We start from the raw sequence: 17,282 nt of genomic DNA on the forward strand, positions 1-17,282 counted from the left end.
GCTTTCAAAAATTAGGGAAAATATTAATGCAACAAGTAAAATTAAAACACGTGCAAATATTTCTGCATCAATTGCACGCACGCACAAAGTTAAATTGGTTTAGACTGGCCCCAAAACATTATTAGAGTGGCCAACCCTACTTTCAGATAAAATCGTTTTCCAGATGCTGACAAGGTTCGAGCCTGTTCAGCTTCACACTTTTGCCCCGAACTAAGAGGAAAAAAAAAAAAGAACGCTCAGACTCCACTCCTCCCTCGTTCTGCACAGAACACAGTAAAGGAAGTTGGGCCTTAACATCTAAAATGGAACTTTCCCTCTTTCTTGCAATTAAGGCGTTTAGTTTGGAGACACGGATGAGCTTTCCTCCAAAAGCCCCTCCGAGGCAGAGCTGCTGTGACGAGGAAGGTGCAACACCCCGTTCTGTGTCTCCCGGGGGGATGAAAAAAAAAAGGCACCGAGAGCGGTTCCTCGGGCGTGACGCTCTCTCATTTGCGTAGCTCTGTTTTTTTTTCTCCCTCCCGCATGCGCAGGACTTGGTCTCGGAGGGGAGGCATCCGCGTGGGATGTGGGGCGTGGCTTCGTCGCTGGCCGGCAGCCGCTGTTTGCTGGTGTCCGCGCGCTTCCTTGGAGGGGAGGGGAGGGGAGGGGAGGGGAGTCCGTGGGATGAGGCTGCGGGCCGGGCGGGCGGGAGCGTGGGCGCCATGGCGTTGCTGTTCCCGGCTAAAGGCGTAGGGAGAGCGGGCAGAGGCGACGACTGCAGCTCCGGAGAAGAGGAGAGGGCAGCCGCGGCCGTGATGATGGTGGGCGGGCTGGGGGAGTCTCCAGGCCCGGCTTCCGATTCGGAGAGCCGCTCGTCCTCCCCGCTAAACCTGACCGAGCAGTTCGAGAGGGCGGTGCAGCGCGTCCCGACGCTGATGGCCGTGGCCGGCAAGGATCAGCTCCTCTACTTGTATGCGCGCTATAAGCAGGTGAGGCTGCCGCGCCGGGGTGCCAAGGCGCGAACTGCTTGGGATGGATCGAGGAAGGGGCCGCCGGGTCGGGGAGCTGCCGGGAAGCCTGCGAACGGGGGACGAGATCAGCTTCTCCCCCTCCCCTCCTCCTTTTTTTGGGGGGGGGGCCCTTCGATGGCTGTCGAAAGGTACGCTGCTTTTGAAGGTGGGGGTCCTATCTGACTTTGGCTGGCGGGCGTGGGAGGGGGCCTGCTGCCTGTGTGAGATATTGTGAGATGGGTCGTGGCTTAGAGTGAGCCCCTGTAATTATTTTGCAAGGCTTTTCGGAAGCGATTGGCCATTGCCTCCTTCCTAGGGGCTGAGAGGGAGGGTCTGCTCAAGGTCATCCAGCTGGTTTCAAGTCCAAGGTGGTAGTTCTTACGACCTAGCCCAGGGGAAGGCAACCTCGGCTCTTTTATGACTCGTGGACTTCAACTCCCAGAATTCCTGAGCCAGCTGGCTCAGGAATTCTGGGAGTTGAAGTCCACGAGTCATAAAAGGGCCGAGGTTGCCGACCCCTGACCTAGCCTGATGCCTTAACCGCGCACAAAACCACTTTCTAAAAGGTGTTGATAACTTTTCCGTGAATAGTACCAATAGCAGGCTGGCTCTACGGAGCCAGTGTTTACATTCTTAAAACACCAAAACCTGTTGCCACAACGGGATTTCTCGTTTCTGTGGATCAAATATGGGGAACCCAAGATTGCTTGCAGAATGCAGGTGTCTGCTTAATTGTGACTTACTCAATATCTATATGGCTTTGCACAAGTTAAGCTAATTTATGATTCAGTGTATTGAGCAACGAAACACCTAGATCTGGGAACCAAGAGTTTGAGTAGGAGGGGGTGGGAAACTGGATATGTATTTATTCAACTTCAGCATACTTATTTAATAAAGTTAGAGACAAAGAGAGTGAGGGGAGGGTCTTCTACAGCTCCCTAGGAAAAAAAGAAATAATACACATCACTTTTACAGAATTTTTATTGAACATAGCTAGAATACAGAACTTTTCAAAAGGGCAAAATCTCATGCACAAGATTACAAATAGCTTTCTAATGCCTTTGACAGTGGTTCAACAGCAGGATAGTTTCTCTTAAAAGTCTCAGTCCTTAATAGAAACACATTACAGTACCTGTGAATAGTTTAGTAACCACATTGTCAAAACACCAGGAACATCTTGTTTGGCAACTGCATTGACAAACAACTAGGAACAACTGACTCATGAATTATTTATTATTGAAGTGTAGTTTTGCATCCCAAGGTTTGTGTACATCACTTGAAATGTTGCTTTAATTGGCTCCATTAATAAACTATGGTTTATAAAACACAGTGGTTGATTTAGCACACCACTGCTTCAAATCATGCTCTTCTCAGTTTTGAGCATATGGTCTATACACAAGCTTAAGGTATTAAAATGTGTTTAGAGTCTATATAATTTGAAATCTTACCTTTCTTGAAATCTGGATGGGATTGTATTTTATCTATTAGCAACTCACAATCCTCTCTCCCTCTCTATATGTTCAGAAGTAACTGGTAGCACTTAAAATTAATTCAAATGATAGCCCATTAATAATTCTGATTATTTATAATTCCATATACAATTGCTCAATCCTGTAAGCCTTAAACAGTTAAGACTGTTTTCCCCAATATTTGGGACAGAATGAGTATAGAGTTCCAAATTGGTGAATTAAATATATTAAATTAAATATATTACATGGATCAACATATACGGTAATTTTTTTAGCTTGCCTTGGTGGTATGATTTTTTTTGTATGTCACCCAGAATCTCATTGAGTTACCCAGCCACATAAATGTTCTAAATCAGGGGTGTCAAACTCAATTTCATTGAGTTTGCCCTCAAGGGGCCGGGTGGGTGTGGCCTGGGTGGGCGTGGCCTACTGGGTGAGCATGGCCAGAGTGCATATGGCCTACTGGGTGGGCATGGCCAGCTCTACATCGTTCACATCAAGGGTGCCTATGGGGGCCTGGGCAGGAGTGGGACAGATCTGAGGGTCTCTGGCAGAAGGAGGGTCTCTGGGCCAGGGCCAAGGCAGTGGGGGCCGTTCCCTCACTGTTTCCAGGATGGCTTCGCGGGCCACATGAAACCACTTTGCAGGCCGGATCCGGGCCTTGTGTTTGACATGTCTGTTCTAAATGAAGAAACAAATTCTCAGAGGCTGAAGAGGACAGTTTTATAGATGTTCTTACTGGTATACATTGCTCGGGACATTTTTCAATATTTCATTTCCAGCTGAAAGTGCCAACGTTCAGTAGAAACTGTAATACCGTATTAAATCTTGGTTATGCCATTTCATCATGAGTAAATTATCGGTACTGAAATGATGAAATGCTTTTTATGTACACATTTGTCAATCTCAGAGGAGCATTCTAAACATACATGCCTTGTTCATGTAGAATCTGCCTGTCTGGAGAGGACCTACTGAAGGTTTCTCCTCTTTGAGCTATGGTGGCACAGTGGTTAGAATGCAGTACTGCAGGCTAATTCTGCTGACTGCTGGCTGCCAGCAGTTTGGCGGTTTAATCTTGATCAGCTCAAGGTTGACTCAGCCTCCCATCCTTCTGAGGTCAGTAAAATGAGGACCCAGATTGTTGAGGGCAATATGCTGATTCTGTAAACCACTTAGAGAGGGCTGTAAAGCACTGTGTAATGGTATACAAGCCTAAGTGCTATTGCTATTGCAATTGCTACTGTGAAGTTTAAGTGATATAGACCAGGCAACAAACAGACTCAGTGCCTTCTTTATATATTATATTTTATATATTTTGATGGATGGGGTCTAATCCACAGTGAGAAGCTTAAATTTCAAAAAACTCTGTATAGCTCTTCAGATTCCACAATCTCAAAACAAACTCTGATTTGGTACAAGGCCCAGACTGGATATAGACAAATTTATCTGAGAGGAAAGTCTCAAACTCCTACAGGTATTATGTTCTGCTCATTTCCTCAAAAAGAGCCTGGGGACCCCGAGCAGGTGTTGCTGGGTTGGGTGTAATAAATATGGGGGGAAAATATCATTTTGTCATTTATGCCACAAACCCTCTGTCTGGTACCTAATGTTCAAATGTATGAGGTTGCTATTAATATAAAAGAAAAGTTCTACAAGTAAGATTTAGCTCCTGCTCATGTGAAACCTTATGCAGTTATCTTCAACAAGTGACCAGTGATGATTCTAAGCTATTTAGAACACTTATCAGTATTGAGATATTGTGACTAGATCTCTCTCAGTACAATCTGAGAGAAAAATTAGCCTTACAGAAAACCAAAACAATGGAAGAGTTCTTTTTTATTAAGCTAGGGAAAAAATACAATGATCATTGAACTAGCAAGCAAAGCTAAGAGCCCTGATATTGTATTGTATTATTTATTTATTTATTTATTTATTTATTTATTTATTTATTTATTTATTTATTTTATTACATTTATATACCGCCCTTTCCCGAAGGACTCAGGGCGGTTTACAGGGTAATTAAAAACCAAAGTACAAAAGTTAAAAACAAGTTTTAAAAAAAATAAATTTGTCCCTGTATAAGTAAAACCCCAGTTAAAATAAGATTAATCCTCAGCATGGGCCAGAGAGCTCGAAGAGCCAGGTCTTCAGGCCCCGGCGGAATGAACGGAGGTCGGGGGCAGTCCTCAGCTCCACTGGCAGCTGGTTCCAAAGGGCAGGCGCCCCCACTGAGAAGGCCCTATCCCTGGGTGTCGTCCGCCGGCAATCTCTTACCGGTGGCACCCTGAGAAGACCCTCCCTGTGGGAGCGCACTGGACGAAGGGAACTTGATGCCGGCAGCAGGTGTTCCCTCAGATATCCCGGACCCAAGCCATGTAGGGCTTTATAGGTCATCACCAGCACCTTGAATCTCACCCGGAGGGCAACTGGAAGCCAATGCAGCTCGCGGAGTAGAGGTGTTACATGGGAGTATCGGGAGACCCCCATCACAACTCGCGCGGCTGCATTCTGCACCAGCTGAAGCCTCCGAGTGGTCCTCAAGGGCAGCCCCATGTAGAGAGCGTTGCAGTAGTCCAAACGGGAGGTCACGAGCGCATGAGTGACTGTGCGTAGGGCATCTCGGTCCAGATAGGGTCGCAACTGGCGCACCAGGTGAACCTGGGCAAAAGCCCCCCTGGTCACAGCTCCTATATGGTCTTCAAAATTGAGTCGTGAATCCAGGAGAACGCCCAAGTTGCGAGCCCTATCAACGGGGGGTAACACCTCACCCCCCCATCGTTAGAGATGGAATAGTCTGGTTGACCCGAGATGCCGATATGCACAGCCACTCAGTCTTGGCGGGATTGAGACGAAGCCTGTTTCTCCCCATCCAGACCTGGACCGCCTCCAGGCACCAGGACATCACAGCGAGGGCATCGCTGGGTTGGTTCGGGGTGGAAAGAAAAAGTTGGGTATCATCAGCGTACTGATGATACCCTACCCCGAAACCACGAATGATCTCACCCAGCGGCTTCATATAGATGTTAAACAGGAGGGGCGAGAGAACCGACCCCTGAGGAACTCCACAAATGAGAGGCCTCGGGGCGGATCTCTGCCCTCCCGTCAACACTGACTGTGAGCGGCCCAGGAGATAGGAGGAGAACCACCGTAAAACGGTGCCTCCCACTCCCAACCCCCTGAGACGCCGCAGTGGGATACCATGGTCGATGGTATCAAAAGTCGCTGAGAGATCTAATAGGACCAGGACAGAGGAGCAACCCCTGTCCCTAGCCCTCCAGAGATCATTCACCAGCGCGACCAATGCCGTCTCCGTGCTGTATCCGGGCCTGAAACCCCATTGGTACGGGTCCAGATAATCAGTTTCCTCCAGGAACAGAGGAAGCCACCACACTCTCAACAACCTTCGCCAAAAAGCGAAGGTTGGAGACTGGACGATAGTTATTTAAAACAGCCGTGTCCAAGGCAGGCTTCTTGAGGAGGGGTCTCACCACCGCCTCCTTCAAGGCGGCAGGGAAGACACCCTCCTTCAAAGAAGCAGTTATTACTGCATGGAACCAGCCTCGTGTCCCCTCCCGGGCCGCATAAGCGGTATTAACATGGATGTTATATAAAAGGTAAAGGTTCCCCCGCACATGCGTTCTTTGTTGTGCTTTTTTGATGACATTTTTGATGTTAGATGTCCATTTTAAATCTTGAGGTATTATAGAACCTAGAAAGTTGAAAGACTCTACTGTTGATACTGTGTTGTCTAGTATTGTAAGAGGTAGTAGGGTTTCTCCTAAAGTCTACTATCATTTCTACAGTTTTGAGTGTGTTCAGTTCAAGATTGTTCCGGCCGCACAAGGCTAGTTGTTCAATCTCCCATCTGTATGCCGATTTGTCATTGTCTCAAATGAGGCCAATCATTGTTGTATCATCTGCAAACTTCAATAACTTAACAGAGGGATCTTCTGAGATGCAGTCATTGGTATATAGAGAGAAGGGAAATGGAGAAAGCACACAGCTCGGGGAAGGGGGGGGCTGTGCTAACTGTACAGGTACCTGGTGTGGTTCACTTGCTGCTTCCTGTCTGTTAGAAAGTTTATGATCCACTTATAGGTGTGATCAAGCATAGCTAGCTGATTTAGTTTAGTGAGAAGAATGTCTGGAATGATGGTATTTGAATGCCGAGCTGAAATCTGCAAAAAGGACCTTTGCATAGGTCTTTGGAGATTCAAGATGTTGTAGGATTTAGTGCAGAGCCATATTAACAGCACCATCTGCTGATCTATTTGTTCAGTAGGCAAATTGCAAGGGGTTTAACAGAGGAACCGTGATGGTTTTCAGGTGGGCCAGCACTAACTTTTCAAAGGTTTTCATAACTACGGATGTCAGAGGAACTGGTCTGTAGTCATTCAGTTGCTTGATGGAGGGTTTCTTTGGCACTGGGATGATAGCAGAGCATTTGAAGCAAGAAGGAACATAGCACATCTCTAGTGATTTATTAAAGATGCGGGTGAAGATGGGAGCCAATTGGTCAGCACAAACTTTCAAGCAAGAAGGAGTTTTCTTGTCTGGGTCTGGTGCTTTTCTAGGCTTTTATCTGTGAAATAAACCTTGCACAGCATTTTCTGTGATCACCACAGGTGGGGGTTGGGAGGCAAAGGAGGTTGTAGGAGGTATGGCTGTTGTTGGTGTATCTGAGATGGGGATGGTGGAGACAGGTGACAGTGGTTTCCTCTCAAACCTACAGTAAAACACATTCAGGTCATCTGCCAGTGATTGATTTCCTTCAACCTGGAGAAGGAGTTTGCTGCAACTGGTGATGTTTTTGAGAGTTTTCCACATATTTGCTGGTTCATTTGTTGAGAAATGATTCCTTAGCTTTTCAGAGTAGCTTCTTTTTGCTGCTGATTTCCCTTGTTAATACATTTATGGCCTAATTGTACAGCATTCTATCTTTTTTCTTGAAAGCTTCCTCTCTGGCACGACATAGTTGCTTGAGTTTAGCTGTGAACCAAGGCTTTTTGTTACTGTATATTCGCAAGCTCCTGGTTGGCACACATAGGTCTTCACAAACACTAACATACGATGTTACAGTATCTGTGAATTCATCCAAGTCTGCAGAGGTATCTTCGAAAACTTTCCAGTCAGTTGAGTCAAAGCAAGCCTGTAGCTTTAGCTTTGCCTCCTCAGTCCAAGACTTCACTGATTTAATTGTTGGTTTTGTGGTTTTAAACCTTTGTCTATAAACAGGTACAAGGTAAATCACATAGTGATCAGAAGGTCCCACAGCTGCTCGTGGTAAAGACAGATAAGCATTAAAGCATAGGCTAATTGGATTATTAGTTCACAACCATCTAAATAAGGAACTAGGGCAGGGGTTCTTAAATCTTTTACCATCACACCTCTCTTTAGTGTAATTTTAATGTACACATCTCCCCCAAAAATCCAAAAACCAAAATGAACACTGACAGCAGTGCAGTGAAACTTTGTTTTTTTATTTTTTATATCTTTATTAAAAAATACTTTGCACCTTGTCCACTTGAAACTAGTATTTTGGGAAAGGTAGATTTACAGTATCGTAACAAAATACAACTAAAAGGTTCTTCCCCTGAACTCTGCCTGCACCTTTCCAAACCTCACAGTTTGGGAAACCCTGAAAAAAATTGTAGGTGGGGTTGCCCACTTGTCCAGAAGCAAGAGATCACCACACTGACAAAGACATGGATACCAAGTAAATTACTTTTCCTCAATACTATGGCTCTTCTTATTATCTTCTGTATGGGTTTATTATCTTCCCTTTGAGTAAATCAGAATAGCTTGAGGACATCTGGTCGAGGTATCGAAACTTGGTTTAAATACAGGCAGGATGTTAAATAATAAAGTATTTTGGTCTTGTCAGTGTTACGAAGATGTGTAAGGCAGTTTGACCTTGCTTATACAGGAGGAAGAAATAATACTGTGTTGTAAATTAAGCAATTCTATATGGGGTTGCCAACTATCGCAGCATTCTGAGTTCTGACTTATTTGGTATATACTTTTAGATTCACCCAGTTTTGTTGTATAATACTTTGCAGTTTGGAACCCTATGCATCTTTTGTGCATAGATTCATTAAAGCCAAGGTCCCCAACCTTTTGGGCTCCAGGGACCAGTTCCGTGGAGAGAGGTTTTTCTGCAGACAGGAGTGCATGCTGCCTGCATCTTGTGGATGGGGCTTTGCTTGTTTGTGCGGACTGGTCACTGGCATGCCACGGCCCGGAACTGGTCCATGGACTGGGGGTTGGGGACCCCTGCATTAAAGGAACTTTGGTGTTCACAGGCAGGGTCTTGGTGGGTAGAAAAAAATGGGGAGCAGCTTTGTTTTCATCATCATCATGTCCAGGTGCGAATTTCCAGACATCTCATAAAAGCAGTGATGGACTTTATGGACTTGATTTAATTTTTTTAAAGCAATTCTTAGGTTGTTAGTGCAAAAGAAAAACCTTATTTTTGTTGTTAGATAGGTCATGTCAACTATCATAACAGTATTTATTGGTTTAACCTTCAACAGGTACTCTAATGTTATCCCCATACTGTCTTTCCTTTAGGTCAAATGTGGTCGCTGCAACATTCCCAAACCTGGATTTTTTGATTTTGAAGGCAAGCAGAAATGGTATGTGAAATTAGCTAATGGTTTCTCGATACTTCTGAGTTCTTAATTTTTTAAAATTTCCCTCACCTGGCAAATATTCCATCCTACGCTAGCCGTATAAATGTGATGTTTTACCTCTATCCATATTAATAGATGGCAGGAAGAATATAAGACATTGATTCATTGTCTATTTAATGGCAGAGGGTAATAACAAATGGACGAGAGAAGCTAGTCCTGAGGATTAATCATGGCAAGATACATTAGATGTGCCAACCATTCACCTAGTCTGCTGGCTGAGTAGGAAGGGTAGCATCTTTGAACAGCTGTTGTCATGTTTGCCCTGGTTGTTTTTTCAGAGAAGATGTCAGCGAGGAGAATGAGAACCAGGTTGCATTTTATGCCCCAAAATTTGGGTCAGATAATGGAACCGGTCCCTGTGATAACTTTTAAATTTTGCAGCACCAGCTTGATTGATGCACAGTGACTCTAAGTGTTACTGTTGTCAGTTGGAGAAACAGAAGGTTGAAGGGTTGAAGACTAGCAGATCAGAAGGTTGGACTTCCTGGGGGGAAAATAGCCTCGTTGGGAACCAAAAACAACAGTGACTACTAGCTGAGCTCAGAAAGGGCTGGCGTCTGGGAGCATTATCAGGCAGTGTCAGAGACAGTTACTAAAAAGATATTCTTTGTGTTTGCAAACTGAATATAACACACACATCACAACCTACCCCAAGGGTAACACTCCCTTCTATCAGGGGTGTTTCATGTCAACAGGCTACACACCAGCCATTAGGAATAACTTTAGTGCGCCAGCCAACAGTGCCCAGACAAAATACTGGAAATACAAAGACTCATTACCAAAAGACAAAACTGGGCAATAACATGCAAAGACTGAATGTCAGCACATAGGACAAAGAAGCAGTATAAAGCAAAATGTATCCATGAATACCAAACCAGCAGTCAAAAGACACATTTACTATCCACAATCGAGGGCCTAGCTTCAGCTAGGAAACTCATTTTAAAGTGAATCAGAGTGGAAAATGCAAGAGAACTCTTAGAAACATGGCACGATCAAAAGACTTATAATCTTGCATCCTATCTATTAATTTATTTAAACAAATGTATACAAAGTCTGCCTTTCGTTATAACTCGATAGATACAGGTAGTCCTCAACTGATAGCTGTTCATTTAGCAACTACTCAACCTCAGCCTGAAGTTAACAGCCGTTGCAGTGCCCTTGCACTCATTTGAACAAAATTTGGGTGCTTGGCAGCACACATGCCCTTACCAACTGCGAATATGCTGCAACTCCTCCCTCCCTTGCCTGTCTCTCCCCCCATCTCTTAGCCAACCCATACATGCAGAGCTGTTACAGTCCTGGAGATCTTAGCTTGTTCCCTGGCTATTTTTCTCTGCCCACCTAGCACAGGAGGCCCAGGCCTTCTCCCTCCCCCCACTATGCCTGGCTCCACTTAACTTTTTTCTGCAGCTTCAGAACAATCATCTTCACTAACCTCCTGGCCAGAAAAGAGCTTTTCTAGCCTTCAGAATGATCACCCTCGCCAGTAAGGTGATGAGGGAACCTCTGAAGGGGTGGTGAGAAGGCCCAGGCCTCCCAGGCATGGTGGGGTGGAGAGAGAATTCAGACCCCCTACGCTACAACAGGCTTCCGCATGTCTGTGGGGACCATTTCCACCCCTGAGACCTCCCCTCACAATTGCTCAACAACCCATGTGATTGCTTAATGAGCACAACTGGGAGACTTGGGATTGTGGTTAATGAGCAAAGCAATTATGTGGGTATCTCACTTAACGGCTGAGATTCCAATCCCACTTATGATAAGTTGAGGACCACCAGTAACTTCTACCCACAGAACTCCTTCACTGTACCATAAACATAACTTATTAGAAAAAATACAGTAATTCAAAATTTAGTTCGTTTCATAGAAACAGTAGTTTTAATTAGCATGTCTTTATTTTGCTTACTAATATTTATTAAATGCAATCTTTAATATATTTGATCAGTGAGCTCTGCGTTTGCCTAAAGTATTTATCAATATTAAAGTAGAGGTGTTTTCATATTGAAATACTCTGATTGCTATCCAGAATTACATTTCGTGTCTACTGTAAAAGCAACTTTAAAAAAAAAAAGGCTCCAATTGTATTAGCAGTTCATCTCTGCGATTCAACCAAGCTATTTTCTTCTGAATTAAAAGAAAAACTAAAAATATTTGCTTTTCATTGTAAAAGTGACTGCACTATATTTTTATATCGGTAGTTCTTTCATTAAACTATGTTAGAGTTTAATTTGAGAATTCATTGGGGAGGAGAGGAAGCTACTTTTAGGAAATATTCAAAATAATTTTGAAGGTCTGTGAATCTGACTAATAGTGTTTATCACAAGACCAGCTTAGATTAAAAGCATGTTACTATTTAGATCTGCCTAGATTTTATATGCATATATGAGTAGAGTAGTGTATAAAACTGAGCTAGGGTAATAAATTGGATATAGAAATATACACTGTATATGTTAACTTCTACTAAATAATGGTTCTTCCATGTATGTCTTAGGGAAGCTTGGAAAGCATTGGGTAACACAAGTCTTGAGCAAGCAATGCGAGAGTACATTGATGCTGTGAAAAAATTGGACCCTACATGGAATCCACAGGTATGTCAAACAAGTTACAGATGCCAGTGATGAGCAATCTCTAGCCTCCAGAGGATGTTGGACTACATCTCCTATTATGCCTTACTGTTAGGCATGTTTTTATTTATTTATTTTTAATTCCATTTATATCCCGCCCTTCTCCGAAGACTCAGGGCGGCTTACAAGCTTAGCAGTTGGATAGAAGTTGGATAGAAGTCCAATGACATCAAAAAAGCATCCTTCACTTGATGTATATGAATAAATCTATTGTGATATTTTAAAGAAATGGATTACTTCTTTAAAATATATAATTTTAGGTTGCTATTGTTTCTTTGGAGTATTATGCTTTGTTAATACACATCAAACGAGTTAGTCCGGATGTGTGTATATAATGTATGTTTTTGTGGTTCTTGTGTGTAGTGTGCACTGTGGACAGCACTTAATTTCGTTGTCAGATACACAATAACAATAAAAAGCTATTCTATTCTATTCTATTCTATTCTATTCTATTCTATTCTATTCTATTCTATTCTATTCTATTCTATTGCCAGAATATACAGTGTTTTATCAAGAATTCAATGAATGCTTTATTTTTGTTACCTTAAAAACCGAAAGGGATTTTATTGCATGTAGAAGATCGCAATATACATATTTTTGGTTGACAGATTGCAGCTTGAGAATTCTTGGTCTCATAAGGCTTAAGGCTAGCTGAAGAATTATAGCCTTGAAAATTAGGTAGTTTAAAAAGTGCAATTTTAATTCTGATGAACAATTTCTTGGAGGAATATTTTTATTTAGTGGTTGAATTTTAAAAGTTTCATCAGAAAAAGTTTCATCAGTTCAAGAAAATTTGCAAGCAACAGTTTGTATTTTTCTGTCAGTTTATTAATGATCATCATATTAGACATGTTTAAGAAAAAATACCCTAAGTTCTCTGCATTTGTTCAACTTTATATTATGTAAATTAATATTGGTTGGAGAGACTGGGGTTCCTTCAGGTACAGTGCTCAACCCCAGCCTTTTCCTTCCATCCTGCTAGAATTGAGGAGACCCTGATGTTCCGCCTTGTTTGATTACAGAGGGAAACGCTAACCTACTGTCTTAAGACCATATATTTTGTCCATCTTAAGGTTTTCTAACAATTATAGCAATATTATACTGTATATAAAATTAATAATTTTATATCTCTCCCTGTTCAAATTGAATATGCAGAAGCCTTCAAAGCATTTGACTTAAAATAAGCAAACAGATGTGGTTTCTTTTTGATTCATCTCTTTTCATTTCTTAATTAAGAGATCAAAGACCTTCAGTTTGGAGAAGGTATGTTTGTCACAGATATAATATAGGAAGTCTCTCCTGAAAGGGGTAGAGGAAGCATAATTATGCACAACTTCTTTCACCAGCAGGAAAAAAGCCCAGAATATTATTTCAAGTTCCTTTCCATCTGCCCAAAGAATTCTCTCCTTCTCCTGCCTTTGGAAAAGTAAATAATAATAGAATAGGAAAGTGGTGGTTGAGGGCATATTTGAATATTGGGGAACAGTTTAATATAATTTGTACCATTTTGTTGTAATTTGGGCAGTATGTTTGCATATTAACTTGTTCCAAGAAATTTGGAAAACTAAAGTCTGCAATGTATTTAATCATCCTATTAAATTATTTGTTGCAAATTAAACTGCTATTAGCTAGTCTAATATTCCTTTGTGACATTTTCTTCACTTACAGATGAAATAGTTTGATAATGGTATGTGTCTTAAGAGTTATAGTTCAGTGTTGACAGCTGTGAAGGTAGCTAATGGAACTTGTAACCACAGGCTTTTAAATGATTTCTTAGAAAATTTTTCAACACACTTTATTGAAGCTAGTCCAGGGGTAGGCAACCTTGGCTCTTTTATGACTCGTGGACTTCAACTCCCAGGATTCCTGAGTCAGCACAGGTGGCTCAGGAATTCTGGGAGTTGAAGTCCATGACTCATAAAAGAGCCAAGGTTGCCTACCCCTGAGCTAGTCCATGCAGTTGCCACAAGAGGGAGCTCTGATTCTAATAATGAATGCAAGTTTATTTATAGGGTAATATGGTGGCTTTTTCATAGCAAAGTACTAAATCAGGCTGCTGAAAGGTTATGTGGCCAACTAAATTATGTAAATAGCTATTACTTCCTTTCTTTATTCATCCTTCTATTGAGGATATAATTGCTCTTTTAATCAGACCAAAGATCTTCCTAGTTCAGAGTCTGATTTCTAAAGCACCTAGACATCTCCTAGAAGCTCATAAAAAAGGTATGAAAATTGTATCCTTTCCTTATGTAACCTCAGATTTAGATTTAAAGCAAATAAACATTGTTTCTTCACTTCTTCATGTTTTTTATTTTAGTGCCTTACTTTAGATCTTTTAGAGACAACTCCTAGAAATTTAATATAAATAAGTTGAAATGCTTAGGGAACAAATATGTGACATTCTGCTTGCATATAAGGTGAGGAGAATACTGAAAGTGGCTTGTGTGCTCCTAAAAAGCATGCTCAAAAGATAACAAAGTGTTCACCAAAGCTTACCAACATGAAATAGGTCTAAATCAGGGTTGTTAAACTGCCAGCCCGCGGGCCAGATGCGTCATGGCAAAACCGCGCCCACCCCATTGCCGGCAATGGAAAAAAAGTTGTGGCATGTCATGTGATGTTGTGAGTTTGACACCCCTGGTCTAGATGCATATATTTGTTCTCAGAAAATATTTCCTTTATAAAATGCCCTCCAGGGGGCAGTACTAACCAACCACTGTTGGAAAGTGTTAAGAACTAATGTCTCTTACCAATGAAAAGTTTTAGATTTGGCAGATAAATCATTTCATAATTTGCTTGCACTTTCAGATGTGATACAGAAAAATATATTTTATCATCTGGAAGTTTTTCTTCATGAAAACATTGATAAAATTGTTGCATTTTATAGCAGTGTAACTTATAAACATGGTCACAGAGCACAGGGGTTCTCAAATATTTTTGTCTCGGGACCCCTTTACATTCTTAAATGATTGAAAACCCTGAAAAGTGCTTGGCAACTGGCATGCATTTATGAGACTTGCATTATCCCAAGTCAGGTGATCACTATTTGTAACCTTCCCAGCCAACTTTTGATAAGTATTACTGCATGATTCGCTTAACAACTGGTTTGCTTAACTTGGAAAAAAGGTCATAAATGGGGCAAAACCTCACTTAACAACTGTCTTGCTTAGTGGAAGTTTTGGGCTCCATTGTGGTCGTAAGTCAAACACTAGCTGTAAACTATAATTAAACCCAGTTTAACTAAATTGATAATTATGGAAAATAATCTCACTTTTTTGCCAGTTGCAGCATTCCGCAGTCACATGACTGCAATTTATATTTTTTTTGCCAGTTTGCAGGAAAATAAACTCATAGAATACACTGATTTGTTTAACAATTGTGGCATTTGCTTAACATCTAGGTGTTCACTTAACGATCACTGCAAATAAGTCCTCATGTCCAGTTATGTGGCCACCTTGACTTACAACTTAGATTGGAAATTCTGAGTTCCGTTAACAATTGTAACTACTTGTTAAGCATTTACTGTACAACACAGTGTTTTAACAGAGATCTTATTTCTATCGTTTTGGTATAAAATAAATGAAGTCGAATGAAATGTAGGACTTAACTGGAAAGTTATCATTAATGAGAGATCACTAAGCAAAATCAAGACTTCAGATCTCTTTACCTTGAGTAAGCAAACTAGAGTAGATGATGCATTATTAATTTGCCTAGTTAGCAATCAGGAAAACATGATTAGTTTGAAAGTTCAAAGGAAAATTAAGTCTTGACCTAATTTATTTGTAGCATTACATCCTTGCTTTCTTTTTTCATTTTGCTAACATAAATTATATTTAGAATAGAATAGAATAGAATAGAATAGAATAGAATAGAATAGAATAGAATAGAATAGAATAGAATAGAATACAGTTGCAAGAAAAAGTATGTGAACCCTTTGGGATTACGTGGAGTTTTGCATGAATTGGCCATAAAATGCGCTCTAAACGTCATGTAAGTCACAACAATAGAAAAACACAGTCTGCTTAAAATAATACTACACAAACATTAGCTGTTGTCATGTTTTAATTGAACATAAGATGGAAACATTCACAGTGCAGGGTGGAAAAAGTATGTGAACCTTTGGACTTAATAACTGGTTGACCCTCCTTTGGCAGCAATAACCTCAACCAAACGTTTCCTGTAGTTGCAGATCAGACCTGCACAACGATCTGGAGTAATTTTGGACCACTCCTCTTCACAAAACTGTTTCAGTGTAGCAATATTCTTGGGATGTTTGGTGTGAATTGCTCTCTTAAGGTCATGCCACAGCATTTCAATTGGGTTGAGTTCAGGACTCTGACTGGGCCACTCCAGAAGGCGTATTCTGTTCTGTTGAAGCCATTGTTTTGTTGAATTGCTTTGGGTCATTGTCCTGTTGCATCACCCATCCTCTGCAGAGCTTCAGTTGGCGGACAGATGGTCATACGTTTTCCTGCAAAATGTCCTGATAAACTTTGGAATTCATTTTCCCATCAATGACAACAATCCGTCCAGGCCCTGAGGCAGCAAAGCAGCCCCAAACCATGATGCTCCCTCCGCCATGTTTTACAGTGGGGATGAGGTTTTTATGTTGGTGTGCTGTGCCTTTTTTTCTCCACACATAGTGTTGTGTGTTTTTCCCAACAACTCAATTTTGGTTTCATTTGTCCACAGTATATTTTGCCAGTAGTGCTGTGGAACATCCAGGTGCTCTTTTGCAAACTTCAAACGTGCTGCAATATTTTTTTTTGGAAAGCAATGGCTTCCTCCGTGGTGTCCTCCCATGTACTCCATTCTTGTTTAATGTTTTCCTTATTGTAGATGTGTCCACAAAAATGTTAGCATGTGCCAGAGATTTCTGTAGGTCTTTAGCTGACACTCTAGGATTCTTCTTTACTTCATTAAGCATTATGTGCTGTGCTCTTGCAGTCATTTTTACAGGACGACCACGCCTAGGGAGAGTAGCAACAGTGCTAAACTTTTTCCATTTGTAGTCTGTCTGTCTTACCGTGGACACATGAACATCAAGGCTTTTGGAGATACTTTTGTAACCCTTTCCAGCTTCATGCAAGTCAACAATTCTTGATCGTAGATCTTCTGAGAGCTCTTTTCTGCAAGGCATGGTTCACATCAGACAGTGCTTCTTGAGACCAGTAAACCCAAAACAGGTGTGTGTTTTTAAGGGGCAGGACAGCTGTCAGCAACACTTCCAATATCATCACACTGGTTGGAGTCAAGGTTGGCTCACTCCTGGCTCCAATTAGCTCTTGGAGAAGTCATTAGGCTAGGGGTTCACATACTTTTTCCACCCTGCACTGTGAATGTTTCCATCTTATGTTGAATTAAAACATGACAACAGCTAATGTTTGTGTAGTATTATTTTAAGCAGACTGTGTTTTTCTATTGTTGTGACCTACATGACGTTTAGAGCACATTTTATGGCCAATTCATGCAAAACTCCACGTAATCCCAAAGGGTTCACATACTTTT

At 41.7% G+C, this 17,282-nt stretch overlaps 1 protein-coding gene across 1 annotated transcript; it reads left to right on the forward strand.

Moving 5' to 3' along the window:
• Positions 1–692: 692 nt before the first annotated feature.
• Positions 693–11,795, forward strand: LOC310637898 (acyl-CoA-binding domain-containing protein 6-like). The gene is made up of 3 exons (XM_083358509.1): positions 693–968; positions 9,029–9,093; positions 11,642–11,795. The coding sequence occupies exons 1-3, from the start codon at positions 702–704 to the stop codon at positions 11,766–11,768; spliced, it is 459 nt and encodes a 152-aa protein (XP_083214635.1). The 5' UTR covers positions 693–701; the 3' UTR covers positions 11,769–11,795.
• Positions 11,796–17,282: the final 5,487 nt, after the last annotated feature.

Source organism: Vipera ursinii (genome assembly GCF_947247035.1).
Source record: "Vipera ursinii genome assembly, chromosome: 3".
Taxonomy (NCBI): Eukaryota; Metazoa; Chordata; class Lepidosauria; order Squamata; family Viperidae; genus Vipera; species Vipera ursinii.